Consider the following 25029-nt stretch of genomic DNA (forward strand, 5'->3'; position numbering starts at 1 on the left):
GTCCATTTCGAATTTCTGTTCATAGAGTTTACTGCTCACAGTTAGTCACGTTCCTCTAAATTAACACTACACATGCTGAGTTTATTCAATCAAGGTAGAGCAGCGTATATAAGTTTATTCGAGTCTTCGCTGCTCTGTGACGGAAGGATTCTCTACCAGGAGGAACTCGAAAAAGTTATTAAATGGTACCATGCCATTTAAAATAAAAAATTCCACATTATTTTAGCTTAAAATTTTAGAGAAAATAATGCCGTTTTTAAATAAATTAACTATGTATTTTTAATCAAAAGTCGAAACAATTCCACAACAAGTTGCCATGCAAGTACTGACAAGTGAAAGCCTTTAAAAGGACCGAGCTAAGTTCGGTAGTGGATAATCCAATGATAAAATTAACTTTACAATAATCCTCGCGCGGTCATCGAATGGTAAGAATGGTCACAGACCTCAATGATAACCATAGACCTAATGATCAATTGCCCGAGGGTCAATCACTCAACGGACGCCGCAATAAAGAACAGGGCTGTTGGCGGTCTAGGTACATCCTTCTAGGTCTAATAATTGGTCTCTTACCACCTTATCGTGTATCTTTACCAACTTGTCAAAGAAAGAAAACCACATGCATGAATGACTGTGGTTTTCTTTCTTTGTCAAAGAAAGAAAAAGATACGAGATTGTCTTTGACAATCTCGTATCTTTGACAAGATGGCAAGTTCATAGTCTTAGTGCAAGTCTTAGGGAACATGGCCTCGAATTTTGAGTGAGCGGCAGACGATCTTATCCTTGATGGTAAGTAGGTGGCACAGGCAGCAATGATCCTGATCCTGATGGTCGGTATCAGCCTCCTGACAGCACCTATTGACTATCATCTGACCATCATCAATGGTGGTGGTCATTGGTACCATCATGTCAGTGGGTGGCGGCGGCCATTGTGATGGCACCGAGCAAGATGGCTAGGACCTGCGCAGCGGCGTGCGCAGGACGCTCCTCCTTCATCATCTGCGGCAGCAGCGACACGAGGCTGATGTTCAGGAACGTGCCCGCTGAGAACCCTAGGATGTACAGCTGCACGCATCCTGTAGTGCACAACAGTTCGTTAGGATACACGATAACTTGGTTAGGATACACGATAACTTGGTAAGGACTAAGGATACACGGTAAGTTGGTAAGGATACACGGTGAGGTGGTAAGGATACATGATAAGTTGGTTAGGATACACGATTTACAGCTTAAGGCAAAATTTGACTTTTGCCGTAGGTACCGAGTTGTGTATGAGTCATGGCTAAGTGTGAATATTATTGGGCTTGTTCACATTAAATTTAAATAGAACTATTATCGTTGTATGTGCGTTATGTTCTGATGAGAGTTTCCAGTACGTTGCTTCAAGCGAAAATCCTGTCGCAACAAGGAAAAAGCGTAATTCTCGCAACCTCATTTAGAAATATACGTTTTGTTGACAGTTTAAACAAAAAAATCATAGCTTAAGCTCAAAGTTTTGTTCGTATAAGACTGAATTGTGTTTGGCGGCGAGATACAGTGGAGGATTCATCTAAAACTTTGTGTTCAAGAATAGTGATTTCGTTCGTGTACTTTAGTGAAAAGTGGTATCTCATCGCACAGATTCCGGTAAACGACGTTAATCCTTTTGTGAAATAATGTATATACAGGCAGTTTTTTATCTTTTTTCAATATTTCGGTGGATTTATTCAACGAATATTTAAATAATTTCGTGTTTGCAATTAATTAGATCGTTATTATATTAATTAATTAATTAGGCCGTGGTCATGGACAAAGAAAAGTAAGAAATCATTATGGTTATGGTGAAATTGTTTACCGGGATTCGTATTGAATGAGCTTAGAAATTTTACAGAAAGATTAAAGTTATTTGCGATAATTCATGACATGATATATGTATTGCAGTCGCTAAAAGATATTTACTAGACTGAAGTTCCGGTGAAAGTTTTATCGGTTGCCGCAATTATATTGATTAAGGAAATGTTATTAGTAAATTGTCTACTCCTACGAATGGTATCAGTTTGAAGTGGTGGAAATTACACATAGCATATCGAAAAATGTTAATTCCTCTCACTTAATAGCAAATTGATGATTGAGTGACAGCGAGTTCGTAAACTTTAATTCTGGATATAACGAGCATGAATAATGCGGATTTTGACAACGGAGAAAGTATGCTGATAAATATTTTTTATCGTTCACATTACAGGAATAAAGATGCATGTAATTTCAAATGTAAACTCAAGAAAATGAATGGATCATATTTTCCAAATAAAAACACGCTCTCTTCAAGTATAACTGATACAAGTTTTTGCCAGGCCAAACTAGGTCAGAATAACACAAGGGCAAGAAGTGCATCGCTATTTGGACAAATTGCTATTTGGAGAGAACGAATGATGTGAAGTGTGTTCGTTTTGAGGTTTTTGTATAATGTTAGTTGCGGAACTGGAGTGAGAAGTGAGTTTCATAAAGCGATATGAGCAAGAAAAAAACCTCCCGTTTACTGGATTTGGATTTGGGTAAGGTAATTATTAGCAGTACGGCACTTTTATTATGGTACATTACAGTATACAGTAGTATACTACTACTGTATACTGTATATATACAGTATATACTACTGTACAGTAGTATATGCAGTAGTACAGCACTGCATGAATGCGTGGTCAGATGTGGCACCACACGAACCTCTTAAAACATGAATCAATTTTTATTTAATCGCTTTCATTCAGAACATTATGGATATACATTGTTAAGACTTTGCTTATGTGAGTATTTTTACTTGTCCCAATCCCCCGACTGGGTTCCAACAATAACAACCGAAACGTTTTCTACAGGGTGCGGCAGTGAGGGCGGACGGTTTTAAAAACGTCATAAAAAAATATATTTTTTATTGAAAAACAAATTTATTGATGCAATCAGGTTCACAAAGAAATAGCATTTCAGACAGTTAAGTGTGGGAAATAACATCTGGCATGTGGTGGCTGAAATCGTTGATGCAGTGCTGTAGGCGTTCATGAAAGTTCGCGTAGACTTCCTCCAACACCGCTTTCTCAATTTCGCAACTTCCACGCGAATTGCGTCCTTTAATTTGTCCAGAGCTCGGGGCTTGATACGTGGAACAATATATGCATGGAGTAATGTATGCATGGGGCAATAAATACATGAAACAATCTACACATTGTACAATAAGCAGGTTTCATTGAAGACCAGAGAATTTGTTTTATTGACAATTTTCTTATTAGTTTTTTCAATAAGAATCTTGTTCAATAAGAATCTTGTTCAATAAGAATCTTGTTCAATAAATCTTGTTCGATCTATTGAAAAAACTAATAAGAAAATTGTCAATAAAACAAATTCGCTGGTCTTCAATGAAACCTGCTTAAAGGAACAAATTTTTTGCCAGCATATACTAACATTGTACAATCTATACATGGACCAATCTATACATTGAACAATTTTTGTTAAAGACGAGAGAATTAGTTTTATTTATTAGCTTCTTGTTGGTTTTTTCAATAAGTCGTACTAAATTCTTCGTAGGTGTTGGAAGATTGGAAATTAAATTACCGATAGACATTTTTAATATTGAACGACGTTTCAAATGTACAACATTCATTTTTAAGTTAAAGACGCAATGAGTAACGAAATTTGGGTTGACATATGTACGAAATCAAGTAACTTGGATACCATTCAAATAATGCTAAAATTTCGTTAATGTGATACTACAGGAAGATTTTACAGGCGCAAAAAACTACTCGGGAAACAATCTCAAAGCTCTGACGAAGCCGGTGGTTTGAAGGTTGATAGCTGGAGTCCTCTCCTTAATGATGAGGGCCACAGCTATAGCCAAATTGTATCGGTAATTTAATTTTCAATCTTCCAACACCTACGAAGAATTTACTACGACTTATTGACAAAACTAACAAGAAGCTAATAAATAAAACTAATTCCCTGGTCTTTAACAAAACTTGCTTAAGAAAAAAATTCTGCCAGCCTACACTAATATTGAACAATCTACACCTGGAGCAGTCTATACATCGTACAATCTACACAAGTACACATGGAACAACATACACCTGAAACAATGTACACAAGGAACAATCTACACCTGAAACAACGTACACATGGAACAATCTACACAAGGAACAATCTACACATGGAACAATCTAAACTTGAAACACTGCCATGATTCATTCAATATGTTGAACACTGCCAAAATCATATATACACGAAACACTGTCACATTGATGCAATAAAGTCAAAATACAACACCACATAAATTGAACGTAAAGCATAACTCTATCAACTTGAAATAGGAAATTTCAATATTGAAGCAACGGCAATGTTTATCTCATCAAAACGAAGAATTTTTAAACCTTCTTTATAAACTTCGGAACAACAAAAAAAATTTCGGAAAGCATTAATGTCAACAATTTCCGTGCAAGACGTTTCAGAATTGAAGAGCTTTGCCCCAATACAACCAAATGATGGGCACCGGCAATCATTAATTCGCCAGTATAATCAACCTAATCAATTATCCAACCAATCAGTTATCCGCGTCATTTTATATCAAAGTTTTAAGCAAGACTCCAATTTCTCAATTTTCGCGTCAAATGTGCAATTATTTTAGTAATGACAGTAAACTTATAAAAAAGCCACTCTGCCACAAACTGCAACACTTTTAAAACATCTTGCTGCGAACTAGGATATCGCCCAAACAAACGAAGTTCTAAAATCACTAGTGCAATCATCATCGTAAAACGCATACTTAATGATTCGTCAACAATTGGTGTCTAAATTACTCGATTATTTTCTACATTTAAACTATTTTTAAATAACAATAAATCAATCAATAAATCAATAATTTGTTCTAAATTCAGTATAACAATCAGTATCGCAAAACGCATCCTTAGTGATTCGTTAAAATATTGTATCTAAATTACTCGATTATTCTCTACATTTAAACAATTTTTAATGATATCAATCAATAAATCAATAATTTGTAAGTAAGAGTATAATGTTTGAGACCTGATTTAAACTATTTTTAATGATAACAATCAATAAATCAATAAATTGTTAGTATGAGTATAATGTTTGAGACCTGAACTGAGGAGAATAGCGAAGTCCCCGATCTCGTGTGGCACTTCGTGCATGAGGATGGCAGAGGTAGTGAGCACCCCGGTCCTGTAGGATACCATGAAGGATCCCGCCACAGCCAACCCATGCGCAAAGTTGTCGATGCTGTTAGCCAGCAGGTTCAGGTATCCTACCAACTGTAAGCAAATAGCATAAAAAATTATCTTATAGTTATCCTACCAACTGTCAGCAAATGACATAAAAAGTTATCTTATAAACTGTCAAACCGACTGTCGACAAATAGCATACAAATTATCTTATGAACTGTCCTATAACCAACTGTCAGCAAATAGCATAAAAATTATAAACTGTCCCACAAACTGTCAGCAAATAGCATAAAAATCATCTTATAAACTGTTAAACCAACTGTCAGCAAATAACATAAAAATTATCTTATAAACTGTCAAACCAACTGTCAGCAAATAGCATAAAAATTATCTTATAAACTGTGCCACCAACTGTCAGCCAACAACCTAAAGCATTATCTGATCCAATGTGCGGATTGTAGGAACTTTTGTATTTGTTGTTACGTTTGTATCCTGCAGGCCGACGCTGCGTGTAAAGGTTATTTGAGCGAATATTTACAATCATTTTCGTTAGGCATATTATCTGGTTGGATATTTTTATATTTGATAACTGGGTCATAATCCAATGCAAAATTGGCAGGAAGGAATTATTCAGGCTGTATAAATATTAAGTTAAATAAGAATTGTATTGACAAATAAAAATATTCCAAAATGAAAATTGGGAAAAAGTCAGTTTATAATTATACGTAGTGTTCTTTTATTTCGGTCATGTTAAGATTTACATTACCTCAGATTGAAAATTATTAACTGGAATTGGGTTATCGGAATTCAAAAACTCAAAGACTACATTATCCAGCCGAGGACTGAAGGGTTAAGCTGATAATCTGTACTAAATTTGTTTGGGCTTGTTTTTATGTGTTTGTTTGTTTGAAGTTTAAAATCATAAGTGTATAGGAACTATACCCTACTTCATAATTGTAAGAAGGCTCACCTCATAATTACAAGACATCATACACCTGAAGAATTTATATCTATACAATCACAGAGAACTCACCTCATAATTACAAGACTTCATTCGCTTAGAAAAGATAAATATACATAGCCTCTGAGAGGTTGCCTCATAATAAGACTTAATATGCCTGTCGAAGTTATATATATATATAGCAACTAAAGAAAGCTTACCTCATAATAACAAGACTCCATACGCCTGTCGAAGTTATCAATAGAGCAACTAAAGAAAGCTTATCTCATAACAAGACTCCATACGCCTGTAGAAGTTATATATATAGCAACTAAAGAAAGCTTACCTCATAATAACAAGACTCCATACGCCTGTCGAAGTTATCAATATAGCAACTAAAGAAAGCTTATCTCATAATAACAAGACATCATACGCCTGTAGAAGTTATATATATAGCAACTAAAGAAAGCTTACCTCATAATAACAAGACATCATACGCCTGTAAAAAGACTCCATACGCCTGTAGAAGTTATATATATAGCAACTAAAGAAAGCTTATCTCATAACAAGACTCCATACGCCTGTAGAAGTTATATATATATATAGCAACTAAAGAAAGCTTACCTCATAATTGATCGACTTTCTCCCATTTCCTTCTTGTTCCTCTTCGGCGACGAGAAGGCTGCAGGGACAGCGCCTCTCCTTGTAGCTCTCGGCGTCGTGGACGTGGCCGTTGACGCTGTTGTTGTTAGAGTGCGCGCACGAACAGAGCAGCTTTGACATGTCGTCATTACAATAAACTGAAGACGAACAATTCACTTCTAATTTTACTATATTTTTAGCATAGTGAACAGCATCGTTGGAACTTAGACCATTTTTACCAACGTTCAGGCACAAACTGGCTTCATTTTCGCCGTAGTGAACTTTTCCGCCTTTGAGCGAGTGGGCGCAAGTACTTTTTCCGTTTCCTACAGCGTGGACACAGCAAGCGGTGCCATTGAGGGCGTTAGAGGGGAGGTCGGAGGACGAAGTGAGGGCGTTAGAGGGGAGGTCGGAGGGCGGCGTGAGGGCATTAGAGGGGATATCGGAGGGCGGTTGAGGGCTGTAGTCAACCGCGGCTAGAACCTCGACGACGATGAACACGAAAATCCCGAGGAGAACGCACAGCCCGACTCTCGAGAACGCCTCACGTGGGTCCAGTCCAACTGTAGCCATAATGACAATTTAACAATGAGTTAAATTATCAATAAAATGAAGTATACAACCAGCAGTTAATGCTGAAGAATTTCAGATTATTCATAAAAACAATCAATATAATGAGAGATCACAGATCCATAGAAGACAAGGTTAAAAAAACATTGGCCCGCAAGAATGTCTCCCGAGGGTGAAGCCCGACCGCTGGGACAAACAATTATGATTTAATTGTTAAAATTAATGCTGAGAAGCACAGCTCCCTTATATAGAATTCGTCGAATTTTTTATAAGGATGTAAAATGAAAAGTCTGATGAATTTTCGGGACCCAATGAAACTAAGTTTGAATAAATACAATAAGCGAGTAAAGAAGAAACAAATCCTAGTATTATACCTATATACAACAGCAGTATTGCTGATACCTACTTGCAGTCCAACAAAGGTTATGCATTACATTTTTTCCGTAAATAAAAATAAGAAATTAGACAATTACGAATAAGCGTATAAAATAAGGCAAAGCAAAAAATTTCAACGTGCATTTTGGGAATGTTTGCATGTTCATGAGCTAAAAAATAATGCATAGACTATATAGAACTATGAATTGACGAGCACAAACAACCGTCATTAACATATGACGGATAATTAACATCATATTTAATTACATTAATTAACATACTTCTAACAAAAAATCAGAATAATTTAACAGATATGAACAAATTACTCTAGTCCTTGACAGTCTTCTATTTATATTGAAGAAGGGCAACAGCAGATAATTTCCCAGCCTCATGCAAAAATTAGGATTACAGCAAATTTTATGGACAATCCTAAATTTTTACTGAAATAATACCCCTAAGCAATTTTTTAAAAACCCAATAAGACTGAAGACGATCAGTAAATATATTTCTGCTCCGATGTATCATGGCGACGGTTCAATTCAATATTCAGCGTTGTGGCATCAAGAATTCGCTATTCGATTGATTTTTAACAACCAACTGCATGGTGGTCAACGTAGCAAACTTGAGTTCGTTCAAATAACTAAACTAAATAACTAATAATTATTTCGGATGGATATCAATAACTCTGAGAGAAATAAGGCTTTATCGTTTGAGCAGTGAAATAATAAAGCGCCGCCGATTAAATGATAATTGCGGTTAATGATAAACCAAACAACTGATGGTAATGCATTTCACCTTCGCTGAGCGATGAAACGCCTCCTACCGAAATGAATATTGCACATGTGCGGCAGAACAACATCTAAGGCAACATATATGTTGGGCACGAGCAGCAGCACTTCCTGTGGTAATAAACAAGTCATGAAGCGCTAAGAAAAGCACTCGGCCAATATTACGAGTCATAACAACCACTCACTAGCGAGAAAATTGCGAGTGAACTCTCTAAATTAAATTAGAACCTCGAAGAGGAACGAAATTTTGGCAAGACACCAAATTGGCAAGGGCCTCGAGAGCGTGAGGGAATGGCGCTAGCGATAACATGGCAAACAAGTCGAACAATATTCTTCTACAGGTATTTCTCTCATCTTCATTGTAACAACATATGAACTGGTGGGCGTTGGGTGCACCGAGTGTGAAGGCATGAGCTGCAATTTTCCCGACTGGGCGTTCACCATCACCCAAAAATACGTCGGCGTCGAAAACACAAAAATTTTGACCAAAAATGTGTGAAATTTTTTATGAGTTTAGTCATTTTTAATTAGAGTATGTCCAATGCCTCATCAGGCTTTGAACATTTTTAAAGTTTGAATATTTTTATCAAGTCTTATATTAAGTAGTCTCCCGTCTTGTGGCGACTTCCAGCAGAAGGTGCACAAGGCATCTGTAGATCACTCCGTTACAAAGTGCATCAGAGCTTGAGGACATTACACTATACATGCACACTTCATTACAACTCAAGGTAATTGTGCTGATATCTCTCATAGAATAACCTATTGTCATCAATAACTCCTGCCACTCAACAGAGTGCATGCATTATGAATAAATTTAGATGTGCAATTAATAAATTTTTATTTTTCATGATTGGGCACTTTATTTCACCAGGCACCCATGAAGACCGGGTTTCTCAACATTTATACATATTATTGCAGAAGCATTCACGCTAATTCTAAGTTTGGCATAAAAAAATTAGGTAAGGTGGGATTTGTAATTTTTACCATGAATGTCGTGAGCGTATTTAGAGCGACATGCTGTGATGCCGGAAATATGATTGTTTATTCTTAAAGTTATTAGTAATACTCGCGCGAATTTCAAGTTTTTGAGCTCAACATTCGCGTATAAGAATGGAACGTTACAAGTCGTTATTGCGTCCAGAAAAAAATATGATTAGGATCGAAGTACAGGCAATGCGTTTAATGGATTTACAATGGCGACGGCTCTACAAAATTGCCAAGGCAGATTCATGTATAATCAAATGATCAGTTAAAAAAGTTTTAGAAATAAATAAAGAGATATAATAAATGATGAAGCTTTCATGATCCTACCCTGTTTTTGATGAAACTCACATCCAATGAGATTGCTCCATCGATTTTCCCTAATATAATTCTACACGGAGACGATAGGAAAACATCTGAATTTCGCAATTTAAATCAATATATTTATTTGTAATCTTTGAACGGTTGAAAAAATATAACTCAGTACTCATTGCAGTGAGTGACAGAGAGCGCATTTTCTCGTCGACGAAAACTTGAGGTAACGGACGGACGGACAGACAAACAGACGGACATGGCGAGCACAATAGTGCATTTTTTCCATAAATGAGGAAATGCGCTAAAAAGGATGAAAACTCTTATAATTTGCCGTTCTGGCGCGATAAAATTGGCGCTGAAAAAATTTGTTACAAATTTCACCGCCGTCATCCTGTTATCTATTTGTGTTCAACTTAATTACCGATAAGTATTTCCAAATCAGCCTCGCACTGATGCTTCATCGAAAAAGACAAACCATTGCACTTAACTTGCCCAAATTCTGATTAGGCGACACAATATTACAGGACGAGTACGACACTCTCAACAATCCGAAATCTTTCACTGTTTATTCAATTGCGTAGAAGCTCTTCGTCTCTTTTACATCACCTGCTGACCATGTAGTTTGTTGCCGCTAGTCAAGCACTGGAGATTCATTGGCTACTTGAATCCCGCCGTTTGTCTCCAGCCGGATGAGACAAACATGCTCATATTTTGCGTTGGCGATGGCAGCTATTGTCGTCGCATGCAGTAATTTTACGAAGATATTTTACTGGTTTACACCATAGCATGATTTATGCAGACATAATACATAATATTTGTTTGAGAGATCACAGAGTGTGACTCTTTAGGCTTTGTGCTGAAGATGCTAATTTTCTTCCCCGTTTCAGAAAAACTACATCCAGATCACTAGTGAACGCTGACAAACAAAGTCCCACACAAGTGCATTTAAATCCGCGAAATAACACACAAGAGATTGCATGGAGCTTCATTACGAGTGCAAATCTTTCACATCCTAAGACTTAACCTTACGCTGTTCTCAGCTGCACCATACTATGAATTATTTATCTATTGCTAAGTTGAATCTGCACACACTATTCTAAACGTTTTAAAATTTGGTTCGTAAGTGCATTAGCAACTATTTCAGGAAAGCACATTGTACAGAGGTCGTTCTTCCTAATAAATACCTGAAGACCTCAGTGTATGTTCGTGCAAGATAACCCGAACACGTCACGAAGACGTCGACCATGTGTCCGGGGACACCGCGGTCGGTCGATGGCTCTCTAAAATTCTCCGACTAAGTGCCACTCTGGCCTCAGACGCTCCGAAGATTCACACGCGTTACGATCGTCAATAAGACGCACTGACAGCCCTTGACACACCGTTGAAACGTCCTCGACTTATGACAGGGTTATATTTTTTTATAATAAAACTTATTTGAATAATGTTGAAGGTAATGTATATGTTGTTATTTTTTTGCTTCGAATAGCGTTTCGTGGATTTAAACTTTGGATGTTAATTAGACATTAGGCTTATGTTAGTCAGCATGAGTAGTAATTAAGACGGACCTTGCAGAGCAGAAGACCACGCCTCAGGAAGCAAGTGTAGGAAGACGTCAGCCAGCAAGCCACCCACAGCAAAACTGAGCAGCAGCTGAAGCACCTTCGAGCCTATGGCAACAAAATACAAAATTTAGGAGAAATGCAATTATTCAAGTACGCAGGCTCTGATCATTCTCACAGTTGTGAGGGTTTAAGAATATTTTCTAAGAAATAATATAAAATAAATATTCCGTTGATGAATAGTAATTTTAACATCCTTTATCAATTTGAGACTGCAAGTTCATAATGGGTAACACGCGTCCATGAAGGTAGAAAAAAACATATTTGAATAAAGTGTAATCAAAACAAAAACATTCATGCGATAATGTATTTCGATCGCTTTAAGGCAGCGAAAACGAAAAATATTCTGTAATAATATGAAACATTGACGTAAGCTAATTGCCAAGATAATTTTTGGCTCTAGTATACACTTAGCGCATATTAAGCCTGCAAACAAAAGGCCGTTAAAAACCTCCACGTCCATCTGGTCATTTCCATAACAACGACAATTACGGAAGATTACACTCGAATTTGTCCAATAACAAACAAACAATTGTTTTCCAATAGGGATTTGGAAATATGTTGATTGATTTTCATTATAGAAGCGTAAGTTACAGGAATCAAATTGTAAATTAATTGCCACTTTTTAAAGGTATTGAAGTGCCTCATGCAGAGCAGCGCTGATATTAGCCAAGGGCATGCCGTCTTACACTAAAAGATATGAACGACACTTTGTCTAAGTACCGATGCATTTTTTTGTTCCTTTGCGAGTCATCCTTAATCAGCTTGGCCTTTCAAAAGGGCGTATCAGTTCTAAGAGCAGCAAGTGTGGCAATTTTTGGACTATTCGACTCATCAGTTTTTCAGTGCGAATTCGACATCCGCGGCTTGTCTTATATGTGTTGCTTGTCTTGACGTTACAATTGTATAATTCAACGAAATGGGTTCACACTTTGGCTGGTCATGAAACGATTGAGCTGCAATTATGAATAATTGAAGAATAAAAAATCTGATAAGCCACGAAAAAAGTCAGAAGGATAAAATAATCTTTATACTCGTATATAGTATTGAAAGTATTTAAATATTGTATTGTATTTAATAGTGTAAATATTGATATTTAATATTGATACTTACGAACATACGAGCAAATTGTAAGCCGAAGGTGTGGTAATACATAGACTATAAAATTAGTTCTGGTATTGAATATTTAAAAGATCACAAAAGAGGTACATGAATTGGTTTTGAGGTTGTACATGTTGATATGTTCAGAGCTAACTCATAATGCAAAGAACGTAGCGAATATTAAGCCTGCAAACAAAAGCCCGTTAAAAACCTTCACGTCCATCTGATCATTTCCATAAAAACGACAACTACGGAAGAATACACTCGAATTCGTCCGATAACAAACATTGTTTTCCAATAGGGATTAGGAATTATGATGATTGATATTCATTAGAAGCGTAAGTTCCATGCAGGAAACAAATTGTAAGTTAATTGCAACTTTGTACATATATTGAAGCGCCTCTGAGCAGCGCTGATGTTAGTCAAGGGCATGCCAATCTACACTCAGGATAATGAACGACACTTTGTCCAGGTAGAGATACATTTTTTTTTTGTTCCTGTGTGAGTCATCCTTATCCAGCTTGGCCTTGCAATACTTATTAGTTCTAAGAGCAGCAAGTGTGGAAAATATCGTCAAAATTAATGCCGAAATATGTCCCAATATATGGGCTATATAAGCCATTAGTTTTTCAGTGCGAATTGGGCATCCGAGGCACACAGAGCAGAGACAGAGGGAACTGTCGCCGTTGTGTTTCTTGTCTTGAAATTAAAACTGAATAAATTCAACGAAATGGGTCACACTTTGGCTGGTCATGAAATGGTTGAGCTACAATTATGAATAATTGAAGAATGAAAAAGCTGATAAGCCACGAAAAAGTCAGGAGGATACCAATAATCTTGACACTCAGTAATGAAAGTATTGTAATATTGTATTGTATTTAATAGAGTAAATATTGATATTTAATAATGATACTTACGATCCTACGATAAAATTGTAAGCAGGAGATGTGGTAATACATAAACTATAAAATTAGTTCCGGTATTGAATATTTAAAAGATCACAGAAAGAGGTACAGTATATGAATTGGTTTTGAGGTTGTACATGTTGATATGTTCAGAGCCAACTCGTAATGCAAAGAAACCAACATGTACTATAAACCAGCATGGCGACACGGTAGCAGCAAGGGAGGCTAGACAGATATACGAGCTAGGAGATACATACAGCAAGTTGACGTACATTCAACCACTCCTATTTTGTTTGGGGGCGAACCTAAGTATTAGTCTTTGAGGATCTTAAAAATTATATGTCTCTAGAATCCTTATGTTTAAGGATCTTATATTTCCCTAGGATACTTACGTTTAATGAACTTAAAAATTGTATGTCTCTTGGATCGTCATGTTTGAGGATCTTAAAAATGATATTTTTCTAATATACTCATGTTTAATGAACTTAAAAATGTTATGTCTCCAGGATCCTTCTGTTCAAGGATTTTAAAAATTATATGCTCCAAGACGTAAATTCCAAATTACAATTAAAAATGCAAGAAAAACCTGGAGCACGATTCTCATAGATAGTAGCAGTTGCACTAATCAAATGTAATGTATTTAATCATCTTTTGAGACAAGAATCTTGTCTCAACGGAGTTGAGCTCCGTTGATAGAAAAATCTTAGTAAAGCTATGCTCATCACAATTATTTGACATCAGACCAAATTAATTCATGGCTGGTAGGTCCTAGAAATGCGCATGCTTTTGTAATTTTTTTCACGCGTTGAAACAATCGTCGTTAACCGCAAAATGTTCTCAGGTCAGTCGTCACGTAGGCAATGAACAGGTTTAGCCGAAATGGCGGAAGCACGCGAATGTGCAGTTTGCTAATTACTTAGATTAGCGAACGTCGCACGGCGGATAGCCAGACGACGCTACTGCATCAGCAGAGCAATGAAGCTGAAGCGAGACGAAGAAGCTACAGATGAAGCAAGACGAAGAAACTTATTCGGGGGCGAGCAACATAACATTTCAACTGATAGAAGATATCAACCAGCATGCAACATCAGAATACAATTGCAGTAAGCAATATAAGCTCGTCGATAACAACATAAATGAGAATTTTCAATTACAGCAAGAACTACACTACAAGCCCTCAACAACTTCAGACAATATGATTTCTCAACAACAAATAGTAATATAAGGCTACAATGAACTGCAGTAAGAGACGCCATCAATAAAAGCAATCAAAACACCTTCCATATTAACAGAACACAATATGAGCCCTCCATAACAGCTACCAATAAAAGTCCTCAATAAGAGCTATCAATAAGAGCCCTCAATAAAAGCTATCAATAAGAGCCCTCAATAAAAGCTATCAATAAGAGCCCTCAATAAAAGCTATCAATAAGAGCTGTCTCTTATACACATCTAGATGTGTATAAGAGACAGTCCTTATCCAGCTTGGCCTTGCAATACTTATTAGTTCTAAGAGCAGCAAGTGTGGAAAATATCGTCAAAATTAATGCCGAAANAGCGGCGCGCGAGAACAGCTGCTGCTGCTGCTGCTGCTAACGCTGCTGCTGCTGTCGCGATGCTGCTGCTGCTGCTGCAGCCGACCTTTGATGCTGCAGTATCGCGCGAGCTAAACTTACGTGAACAGCAAGAGATCAGCACCACTGTATACTTGTTTTTAAACAGTGAAAACAGTGTAAACTGCAGCCAAATTCGTGTGAAATAGCATAAATTCGTAGTTGATTTGAGAGAAACTCATTTCAAGTTCGTTCTAAAAAAGTTGTACTATATCTGATTTGAATAAGTTGAGTTTTCAACTTTTCAAATGTTACAATAATGATGAAACTTTAGAAGTTTCATCGCGGCTTTAGTGAGGAAATAACAAAAATTACAATTAAGGTCATCGAAATTAAAGAGTGTTCAAATAATCTCAATTTAAATTAAGTTTAAAAAAACATAAACAATCCCGCTAATCATTTGAGGAATTGCTAACAAATTTCTTGCTTCGAACAGATGAAGTTTGGTACACAGTGGATAAAATGTGAGGTTATAGGTAGCAAAAAGAATCGTTAGAGATATGAAATTTGCGAGCAGTGCGCGAGTGCTAGCTATATACAGATCAGCGTGAAGCGACGTAATGAAGGTTGCAACGTGAGCAGTGTACACTGTGCATACACACGTGAAAGATTATGTGGAATGTGTTAATACAGATCCACATGTCAGAACATGAAAGACGAAACAGGCATGATGCAAACAGATCCACATGTCAGAGACATGAAAGACGAAACAGGAGTGATGCGAACAGATCCACGTGTCAGAGACATGAAAGACGAAACAGAAGTGATGCGAACAGATCCACGTGTCAGAGACTTGAAAGACGAAACTGGAGTGATGCGAACAGATCCACGTGTCAGAGACTTGAAAGACGAAACAGGAGTAATGTAAACAGATCCACATGTCAGAGACATGAAAGACGGAACAGGAGTGATGCAAACAGATCCACGTGTCAGAGACATGAAAAACTAAAAAGGAGTGATGCGAACAGATCAACGTGCCAGAGACTTGAAAGACGAAACAGGAGTGATGCGTACAGATTCACGTGTTAGAGGCATGAAACACTAAAAAGGAGGCATGATGCAAGCAGATCCACTTGTCAGAGACATGAAAGACGAAACAGGAGTGATGCAAACAGATCCACGTGTCAGAGACATGAAAGACGAAACAGGAGGGATGCGAACAGATCCACGTGTCAGAGACATGAAATATGGAACAAGAGACATGATGCGAACAGATCCACGTGTCAGAGACTTTAAAAATCAAAAAGTATTGATGCGAATAGACTCACATGTAAGAGACATGAAAAATGGAGCAGAAGGCATGATGCGAACAGATCTACGTGTCAGAGATAAGAAAGACGTATAACAGCGACCTGACGAACGTTGTAACAGGAGGAGATGGCGTATAGATGACCAAGAAGTGAATAATGCCGTAAGAAGTGAATGGGTAGTACACATGAAACTGTGGAATGAAGGACATAAAGTGCGTTTCAACACAGAGCTTTAGGAGTGCAAATAGATTAACGACATAAAGATATTTCCAAAATTTGAAGCGTAAAAAATTATCCCCTCGACAACTGCTGAATTTCTTTCACATTTTAAGCTAAGACTCTTTGAGTATGAAACATTCTTGGTATACAAAGACCGATACAGTGATATGCACTTTCTTAGAGCAAAGTGATGCAACGGCATTAAGCGGAGCGATACAGTGACATACAGAGACATAATGCAGAGTGATGCAGTGACATGCACTATCTCCATGCAGAGTGATGCAGTGACATGCATTATCTTAATGCAGATTGATCAAGTAAGGCAAAGCGATACGGTGACATGCAGAGACATAATGCCAAGTATGGTGAGTGATGCAGTGATTTACAACGTATTTTCAGCAGCCTGATGCAGTGATATGCAGTGATTATAAGACGAGTAAGGAAGTGACATGCACTGTCTTCAGGCAGGGCGTCGCAGTTAAATGCACTATCTTACTGCAATGTTATGCAGTGACATGCACTATCCCCATGCAGAGTGATGCAGTGACATGCATTATTCCCATGCAGAAAGATGCAGTGACATGCACTATCCCCATGAAGAGTGATGCAGTGAAATGTAGTGTCTTTAATTGGGATATAGGGTGATGCAGTGTCTTCAGAAAAATGATACAGTGACACGCGGTATCATCAGTGAGTTTGATACAGTTACTCGTGTAGTGTCTTTATGTATTTCATTGCAGTAATATGCAGAATAGCTTTAGGCAGAGTGACAAGCAGTATGCCTTCATACAGGTTCATGCAGCGATGTGCATTGTCTTTCACAGGACAATATTCATCAGTTATAATTTAATGGTAAAATGGGTTGGCAGTGAAGCAGTGACATACAATGCCTTCAGGCTGAATAGCACACAGACATATAGAACAGAGTTATGCAGGCAGTGATGTCAAACTATTATTTGAAGCGGAGCGAACGCTATCATCACCGACATCGATCGTTTCGATCAACTTAAATGAAGTTTTATGTGTTCGTAAATTTCTGTATGGAACAAAAGTCATATGAAGTGTTTTTGGCTCCTTTAGAGAGAACAAATTTAGACTTAGCGACATGGGTCATGTTTAGCAGAAACGTCTGTTTGAAAATTACCTTCACTATACTATTATCTTTCTTGCTGTTCATCATAATGATGAATTTGTAATATGAAGTTAAATTAAATGTAAGTGATGAGTAAGACAGAGCCTTTTTAAATGGAAAGATTAAAAGACACCTCGCATGAGAACATCTATTGTTCGTAATAAAAATGATAAAGTTAATATAACGTAGAAGAATAACAATAAGACAGATAAAGGAACTCGAATGAAGTAATGGCTTCTTGACACACACCAACACACACTACACGCTCACTCTGCGTGTGAAGTAGAACACACAAACAGAAACCTCTATTTTACGCAGGCAAGTAGAACACACAAACAGAAACCTCTATTTTACGCAGGCAAGTAGAACACACAAATAAAACCTCTATTTTACGCAGGCAAGCAGAACACACAAACAGAAACCTCCATTTTACGCAAGCAACCGGAACACACCATCAGAAATGTATATTTAACGCAGGCAAGCATAGCACACAAACAGAAATGTATATTTAACGCAGGCAAGCATAGCACACAAACAGAAATGTATATTCAACGCAGGCAACCATAGCACACAAACAGAAATGTATATTTAACGCAGACAAGCATAGCACACAAACAGAAATGTATATGGAACGCATACAAGCATAGCACACAAACAGAAATGTATATTTAACGCAGGCAAGCAAAGCACACAAACAGAAATGTATATTTTACGCAAGCAAGCAAAATACACACACGAAGATTGTACTCAAGCAAACAGAACACACGTACTTTACACAAGTAAAGCATCGCTCACGCCCTTACTTTACAAGACTGATGCTCATGCCAAGAAATGTGCAGGTCTCAACCTGCAAACTTAAGACAACAACTTCTACTTTGACTCGAGACATTATTAGTGAAATTTACTTGTTCTCCAACATGTGGGATCAAACTTGCCACAAGTTGACACCATAGCGTCACAGAGGTGCGAAAAAACTTAGGATAAACAGCAGCGCCATCATGCTTGAAGTCAATTTGTGATAGTATAATGAACTATCTCAGCGAGTGGCTGAGCACCAGTCTAGTGTGTCTGCATTCTTAAAGATAGTTAATGTAAACTACATACTTCAAACATTCAATATAAACTTTTTAGCTACTTCAGTATGAAAAATTTCATTCATTTCAAGTTTAACAAATTCGTGCACTGAAAACTTCACGGAATCGGCACGGGTTGTCCTTGAATTACTTGCATGTACGCACAAATAATCAAAACTTAATTGTTTTCCTCCATTACGGCGAAATTAATTCCCTAAATCAAAATTTTATTGCTGGCTTTCACCAGCATTCAGCTGACCACCTGCTGCTGACTTACATACCAGGTAGTGGCTCAATATCCAATTTGGCGTAGTATGCCAAGCGTTTCGTTCTCTCTGGGCTGCAATAGAAAACGAGAAGCTAGACGAATTAAACTCCCCTCTGAAGGGGCGACTAATCTGTTTCCGTCTTCTCACACAGGATCATTATTTATTTTCAAACTAAACTCGCTCGCAGGAGAATTATTCGTTAGATTTAGATTAGATCGAATGAATAATGATACGAATAACGAAGATTGTTTTCGTAACGTCAATTTAAGAAACAATTTAAGTCTCCATCGCGAACAATAAACGCTCAATTAAAGTTCCAAGAGATTTTATTGGGAATAGCAACATGACACAAAGGTCGCAGGGCATCGTTGGTTGAGGTGAGTGGCACATGTCACGATTGATGGAATGATATTGTTTACGGCCTAAGATTCATGCTGAGACCTAACTATACATATGCAATAAGTTCTAAGAACAATATTCAACTGAAAATCTAGGGTTGTAACAGAGAATTATATACGACACTTATCAAAGCTAATCCATTCTACGAAAATATATAGTGCAAAAATAAAAATATTATTGTGGACAGATAGCTTTTACGTAGCATTAAAAATGATTTCTTTGTCTATGATGAATAATTATCATTATTCAGGGCGGAATTTACGTGTCGAGCACACCACGAACATCGCAGAGCGGGCACTACAGCAAGCGTTCTTTAACTCCTCAGTGAGGACACAAAACTACAGGAATGGGCCGAAGACCATACAAAGGAAATGCCGTGAGTACAGCTAATTCTTGTTTCTTATGGAAAACACCTTTAACTGATACAATTAATGCCTTGAAACTGTTACCATAATACACATGATAACAGACGCCAAACTATGATTTTCCCAGCCAAGGTGCATAGGTACATTGAATTTTTTAAGTAATACCAACGTGTGGAGAAAGAATTTGAATTTGCACCGAAATGAGCACGGTAGAAGCAGCAATGTTTTAAATTATGTGCGGAACTCTTTATGCGCACATTCTATCAGTCGTCAAAAAAAGTCAAATAAAAGTTGTCAAAATCAAATTCTAAACTCAATTGTAAACTTCTGTCAGGAATGCTTTCGTGAAAGGATGATAATGAGGTAAGTTCACATCATTTCAATATTTTCTTAAATATTCATAGCAAAGTCAGGCGATTCGTCGGAATAGGTACGCTATAACATAAAACAAATTAAGAAATAGAGAAATACTTCCCATTTCATTCCAGTGGAAAGCAATCATCTAAAGATTAGGATCTAAAGAGAATCATCTAAATACTTTCAAGTTTCGCATATGAAATATAAAATGACACAGAATTCGAGAGCGAGCGTCAAGATTTAAACCGTACCAAAGCACATTTGACGTTCCTTCCTCGTATGACAGCTGAGCGGGTAGAATTTCTCAACTGAAAATCAGCAACGGCCGACCGTTGGCCATCGTTTCACGCCTATAAAATGTCTGTTATTTTAGACTGGCATTAGCGACCAGCACGTCAGACGAGCTCATCAGTTGACCAATTGAATTATCATGACAGCTAAAACAGACTTGGCGTGTGTTAGATAAACCGAAAGTAGAGAAGTGATCTTGGTACGCGCGAGAAGAGAAGACAACAAACGTACTTCGTGTTGATTAACTCAGTTAAGTCCTCAGAAAGATCAAAGAAACTCCTCCGATCACAATAGAATTAGTTTCGATCACCTTTAGGCAAAAAATGACGAAAAATCAAAATAGTTGATGGATGCGACTTTTAGAGGCGCGGGGGCGGATAAAACCAAGAGTTGAAGCAAATTCTTCGATGGTATGAATGAGATATGAATGATGGAACCTAATATGGAATCATCACATTATAATAAATATAGCTACCGCACGGAGATTATAAGAAGCGCACTCGCAACATGTTTTATTCGATGTTCGGTATCGTTGTTAGCTGAATTCGGGTACTATAATTGAGTGTTTGATTCATTGGTGATTACAATTGCCCGTTTCAATTATGCGTTATACATACAATCAAGCTCCGAAAAATAATCGAATGTCGCTCTTAAATAGGAACGAAGCCGCTTACCCATCACTGATGAAATTGCATAAAAATTACGTATAACAAACTCTGATAAAAAATGTAAATCTTTGATGAAAACTGAAAAATGTAAATTCGCCCCATGGAACTGATTTTTGAAGTTAGTTATTAGAACGAACATTAAAGTATGTGAGATTGATTTATACATTTATTGAATTTTACATTCAGCTCTTAGTCCAACAAAGAAATGCTCGACTAATCACTGACACTAAGCCCGATCCTTCAATAAAGAAATAACACACACTTCACGCCATAGCTTATATACCGTACGTGTAAACTGTAAACCCCATCGTCGTAAACCCGTCCTCCGCCCTCGGGCAAAGAGCGGTCACTCAAGACGGTAAAAGTTACCGTAGTAAGTGTAAACTATTCATATCTACTTAAAGCTTTGCAGTATTATACGTTTCAGTAGCGTGGTGTCGGGTGTTCAATTTTTCACGTGGTGAGATTAAGTTGTGTGGCTGTGTTGGATGCTTTACGGCGCGATTAAATTTTATGATAATGTTGGGTGATCATGTGTAGAAATTAGGTTTATGATTATTATATTGAGTGATCATGTTGAACGAATATGTTATGTGACAAAGCTGCACAGTAGGGTTCAGCGCCTACGTTGCATTATTATGTTAGATCGTTATGTCGGGTGTTGTTTTGCATATTTACACAGATTGAAGGCGTTACAGACTCATTTCGTACGCTTATTTTGCATAATTATACATCGATTTTACAAACTAAGATGTAGTGCGATCATCCTTCAGCAATACATTATGCAGCCTTTATAGCACCCGCATCCTCGATGTCGGTTCTCCATGACGTTGTACAATGCGGGCTACCAGCATGAATCACATTATAGTAAATCGTTACCGCAAGGAGACTACACCATCGCATGCATCATCAAGTAGAAATACTGTATCAATAAGGAGGAGAGAGTCATGAAACGGACAAGTGAATGCGATAAGAAAGTATACATTTCAGCGAAAGCTGATAATCTTACATAATCTTACGAAGTCCGAAGGACCGCCAAAAGCAAAAAAAAAAACACACCAAAGCTTTAGATTTCCGACCGATAACTACGCCGATGTAAACACGTCAGCCGATCACCATTCGAATTAACTTCAAAATTGCGATAGTGCAGCCAGTAGACACGATCATCATAGAACTTGCTATCGCCGTAAGAGTTTCGCATGAGTGGCATAAGAAGCAGTTCGTTGACATATTGTGGTACTTGTAAGATAAGAGGTACTTATGAGATTAGGTTTAAAATCATATCCTCTTACCCTATAAATCTTTACCCATATCAACCAAATCGCGATCAACATTGGTAAGGAGACGCTCGAACTCACATTGGATAGGAAAACGACTTCTTTTGCGCACTAGGTAGCTTTCATAGGTTTTTCATTGCAACGAATATCTGAATAAAAAAATATAATATACCGATTACCGATTAATACCTTATACTAACAACAAATTTATCATCATGAATATTACGTATGATAAAGAGTATCATCAAAAAAGAGTATTATTATTATAACTGTAGCTGAGCGCTCCAAAATTCACAATTGGTTATCAAAACATTTACTGTACCTATAGTTTGGATGCATATTTCATCGTTTGGCGGGCTTAGTTTGAATCCAGAATTAATGGCCTTTAGGCTGCAAAAGTTACATTACCCCAAATATCTCAAACTATTTACTTCTAACAAACTACAACTTAAACCATTTACTTCCGACAACTTTCTGCTTGATGCTTGATTCAAGTTAACCCCTAGATGGGCTGAAGGGAAGTGAGCCGTATATAAATTGAAATATGTATGTTACAAATTGATTTTGATTATCTTGACTTTAGAAGTTTCATATCTCCGGAAAATTGGTAACTTATACAGTTTCAGCAGAACAACCAGGAATAGTTTACTGTGACTGTCGATTACCTATTCTCGAAGGTGTTCGTAACAGCACGGACACTATTTTTAGCGCATTTTCTCATTTATGGAAAAAATGCACTATTGTGCTCGCCATGTCCGTCCGTCCGTCTGTCTGTCTGTCCGTCTGTCCGTGACCTCAAGTTTTCGTCGATGAGAAAATGCGCTCTCTGTCACTCACTGCAGTGAGTACTGAGTTGAATTTTTTTTACCTTTCAAGCATCGTAAATTATTTAGGTTGGGTGTAGAACATATAGGATATGTTCATGCCCAGTGTTCTCAGGTCAATAGTTACCCCCCAGCTGGTTGACAAGCCGTAATTGTGCACTCCAATTAGATTTTAGTGAAATTGAAGTTCTGTGGTGATGTTGCGATTGAATAAGGATATCTTTTGGGGGCAGATGTTTGTGTTTGAATGCTAACATGAGCGTTATGGACCAGATGGACCTTCACCGGTGCTTGCAAGCAAGGTTTGGAAATCTTAGCTTCCTAAAGCGATTAAATAATTCAAATAACATTCAAATTTTAAAAAATATCCTATTTACTAAATACCGACCCCTGCTTTGTCACAAAAATCTATGCGTAGAAACAGATGGACGGAACACAGCTTTGAGGTGAACGTTGATTATTCGAGATTCACGGTCAGTGATTTCAATTCAAGATCAGAAAACAATTTTTGGTCGAGGTTTTCGACAATTCGAGACGAAGTGGTTTGAAGATCAGCTGGGACGCAGATCATTCAAATTAGAATCTTATCTGTGTCCCATTGTAATGTGCATCGAAGTGTAATTCAAGTAGAGATCAGTTGAACATCATTTGAGGAGTGATAATTTCGAGATAAAATCATTCGTGGCTGTATAATCACGAAGCAAAATGATCTGTAGATCATCACAGCCTCAGGCGACGCTGGCCGTTCCTGAAACGCTTGAACAGAAACTCCAAAAACGTGGATCTTTTTGCGACCGGGAAAGACTTCTTGGCATCGAAAAAAAGTTTCTAACGGTGAGTATGGATTACTTTTCAGTTTTTACAACGTAGATTTAGCAATATGGTATTGCACAACAATGGGGTTGCTGTACAATATCTCAAATGTGATCAATAAATATGGTCCTATCAATATTTTCAAGCTATTCTTCTGAGCATTGAGCGATGGCTCTTGCTTGACACATTTGCTGAAGAGGAATATAAGGATAAACTATTATGATTAGCAATATCGGTAAGTTGTTCTGGTAATTAAATTGGTGGACATGCGATGTTTATGAATGATTATTACATGCACGATAATTTCTATACTTCGATTTTAACAATAAGAGTATTCTTTTCTGATACCGATTCAACTAAATTGCATTGTGGTCAACATTAAAACCGGAAAGATTAACCTGAAATTATATTTTTGTATACAAAGAAACCTTCATGAAAAGAGGAGCTCACTAGTATCAATATCACTGACCTTATTCAATTGTTTTTTCGCTTTGCGGAAATGCAGACTTGAATGATCACAGAAAATATGTCAGACGTCAGTGCCTATATAGCGTTAGTTAATGGGGGCTCGCCTGAAAATCATTCAGCCCGGGAGTTGGGTGGTGAGTTGTTAGCGGAGTATAATTAATTATATGTTCCATCGTGTCATTCAATGAAGACATTGTGTAAATATTTGCAAGCGTCAACAAACCTTTTCAAAAACTTCAAGTGGTAGCAATCAGCGGTACGTAGCAATTACTTTAAGATATAATTGTTACTTAGAATGGAATGAATGCGATGTCATCCCTAAATATAACATTAACCGGATTACGACCGGTTAAAAACTGAAATATCTCACCTTTGTTAGGATGGAACGGCGACTTTTCGTCGCTAGGAATGATGAAAATAGGGATGATGCCAGCAATACCGATGATTATAGATGCAGTGACTGAGCACACCCAGGGCTGGGTGATGTGGATCTTCCATTCGTACGGCAAATGCAAGACGATCTCTCGCGCATCTTCCCACATCGCGCGTCTCTTGCTTATCAATTATCGCGGCCGTGGCTGGGAAC

The 25029-nt window shown here is 37.4% G+C and overlaps 1 protein-coding gene across 1 annotated transcript; it reads right to left on the bottom strand.

Moving 5' to 3' along the window:
• Window positions 1–255: 255 nt before the first annotated feature.
• Window positions 256–25029, bottom strand: LOC108666547 (zinc transporter ZIP13 homolog). Its single transcript, XM_018153446.1, has 5 exons — window positions 24814–25029; window positions 11366–11467; window positions 6754–7334; window positions 5108–5279; window positions 256–1073 (listed from the first exon to the last, which is right to left on the bottom strand). The coding sequence occupies exons 1-5, from the start codon at window positions 24983–24985 to the stop codon at window positions 907–909; spliced, it is 1194 nt and encodes a 397-aa protein (XP_018008935.1). The 5' UTR covers window positions 24986–25029; the 3' UTR covers window positions 256–906.

Source organism: Hyalella azteca, unplaced genomic scaffold (genome assembly GCF_000764305.2).
Source record: "Hyalella azteca isolate HAZT.00-mixed unplaced genomic scaffold, Hazt_2.0.2 contig11563, whole genome shotgun sequence".
Classification (NCBI taxonomy): Eukaryota; Metazoa; Arthropoda; class Malacostraca; order Amphipoda; family Hyalellidae; genus Hyalella; species Hyalella azteca.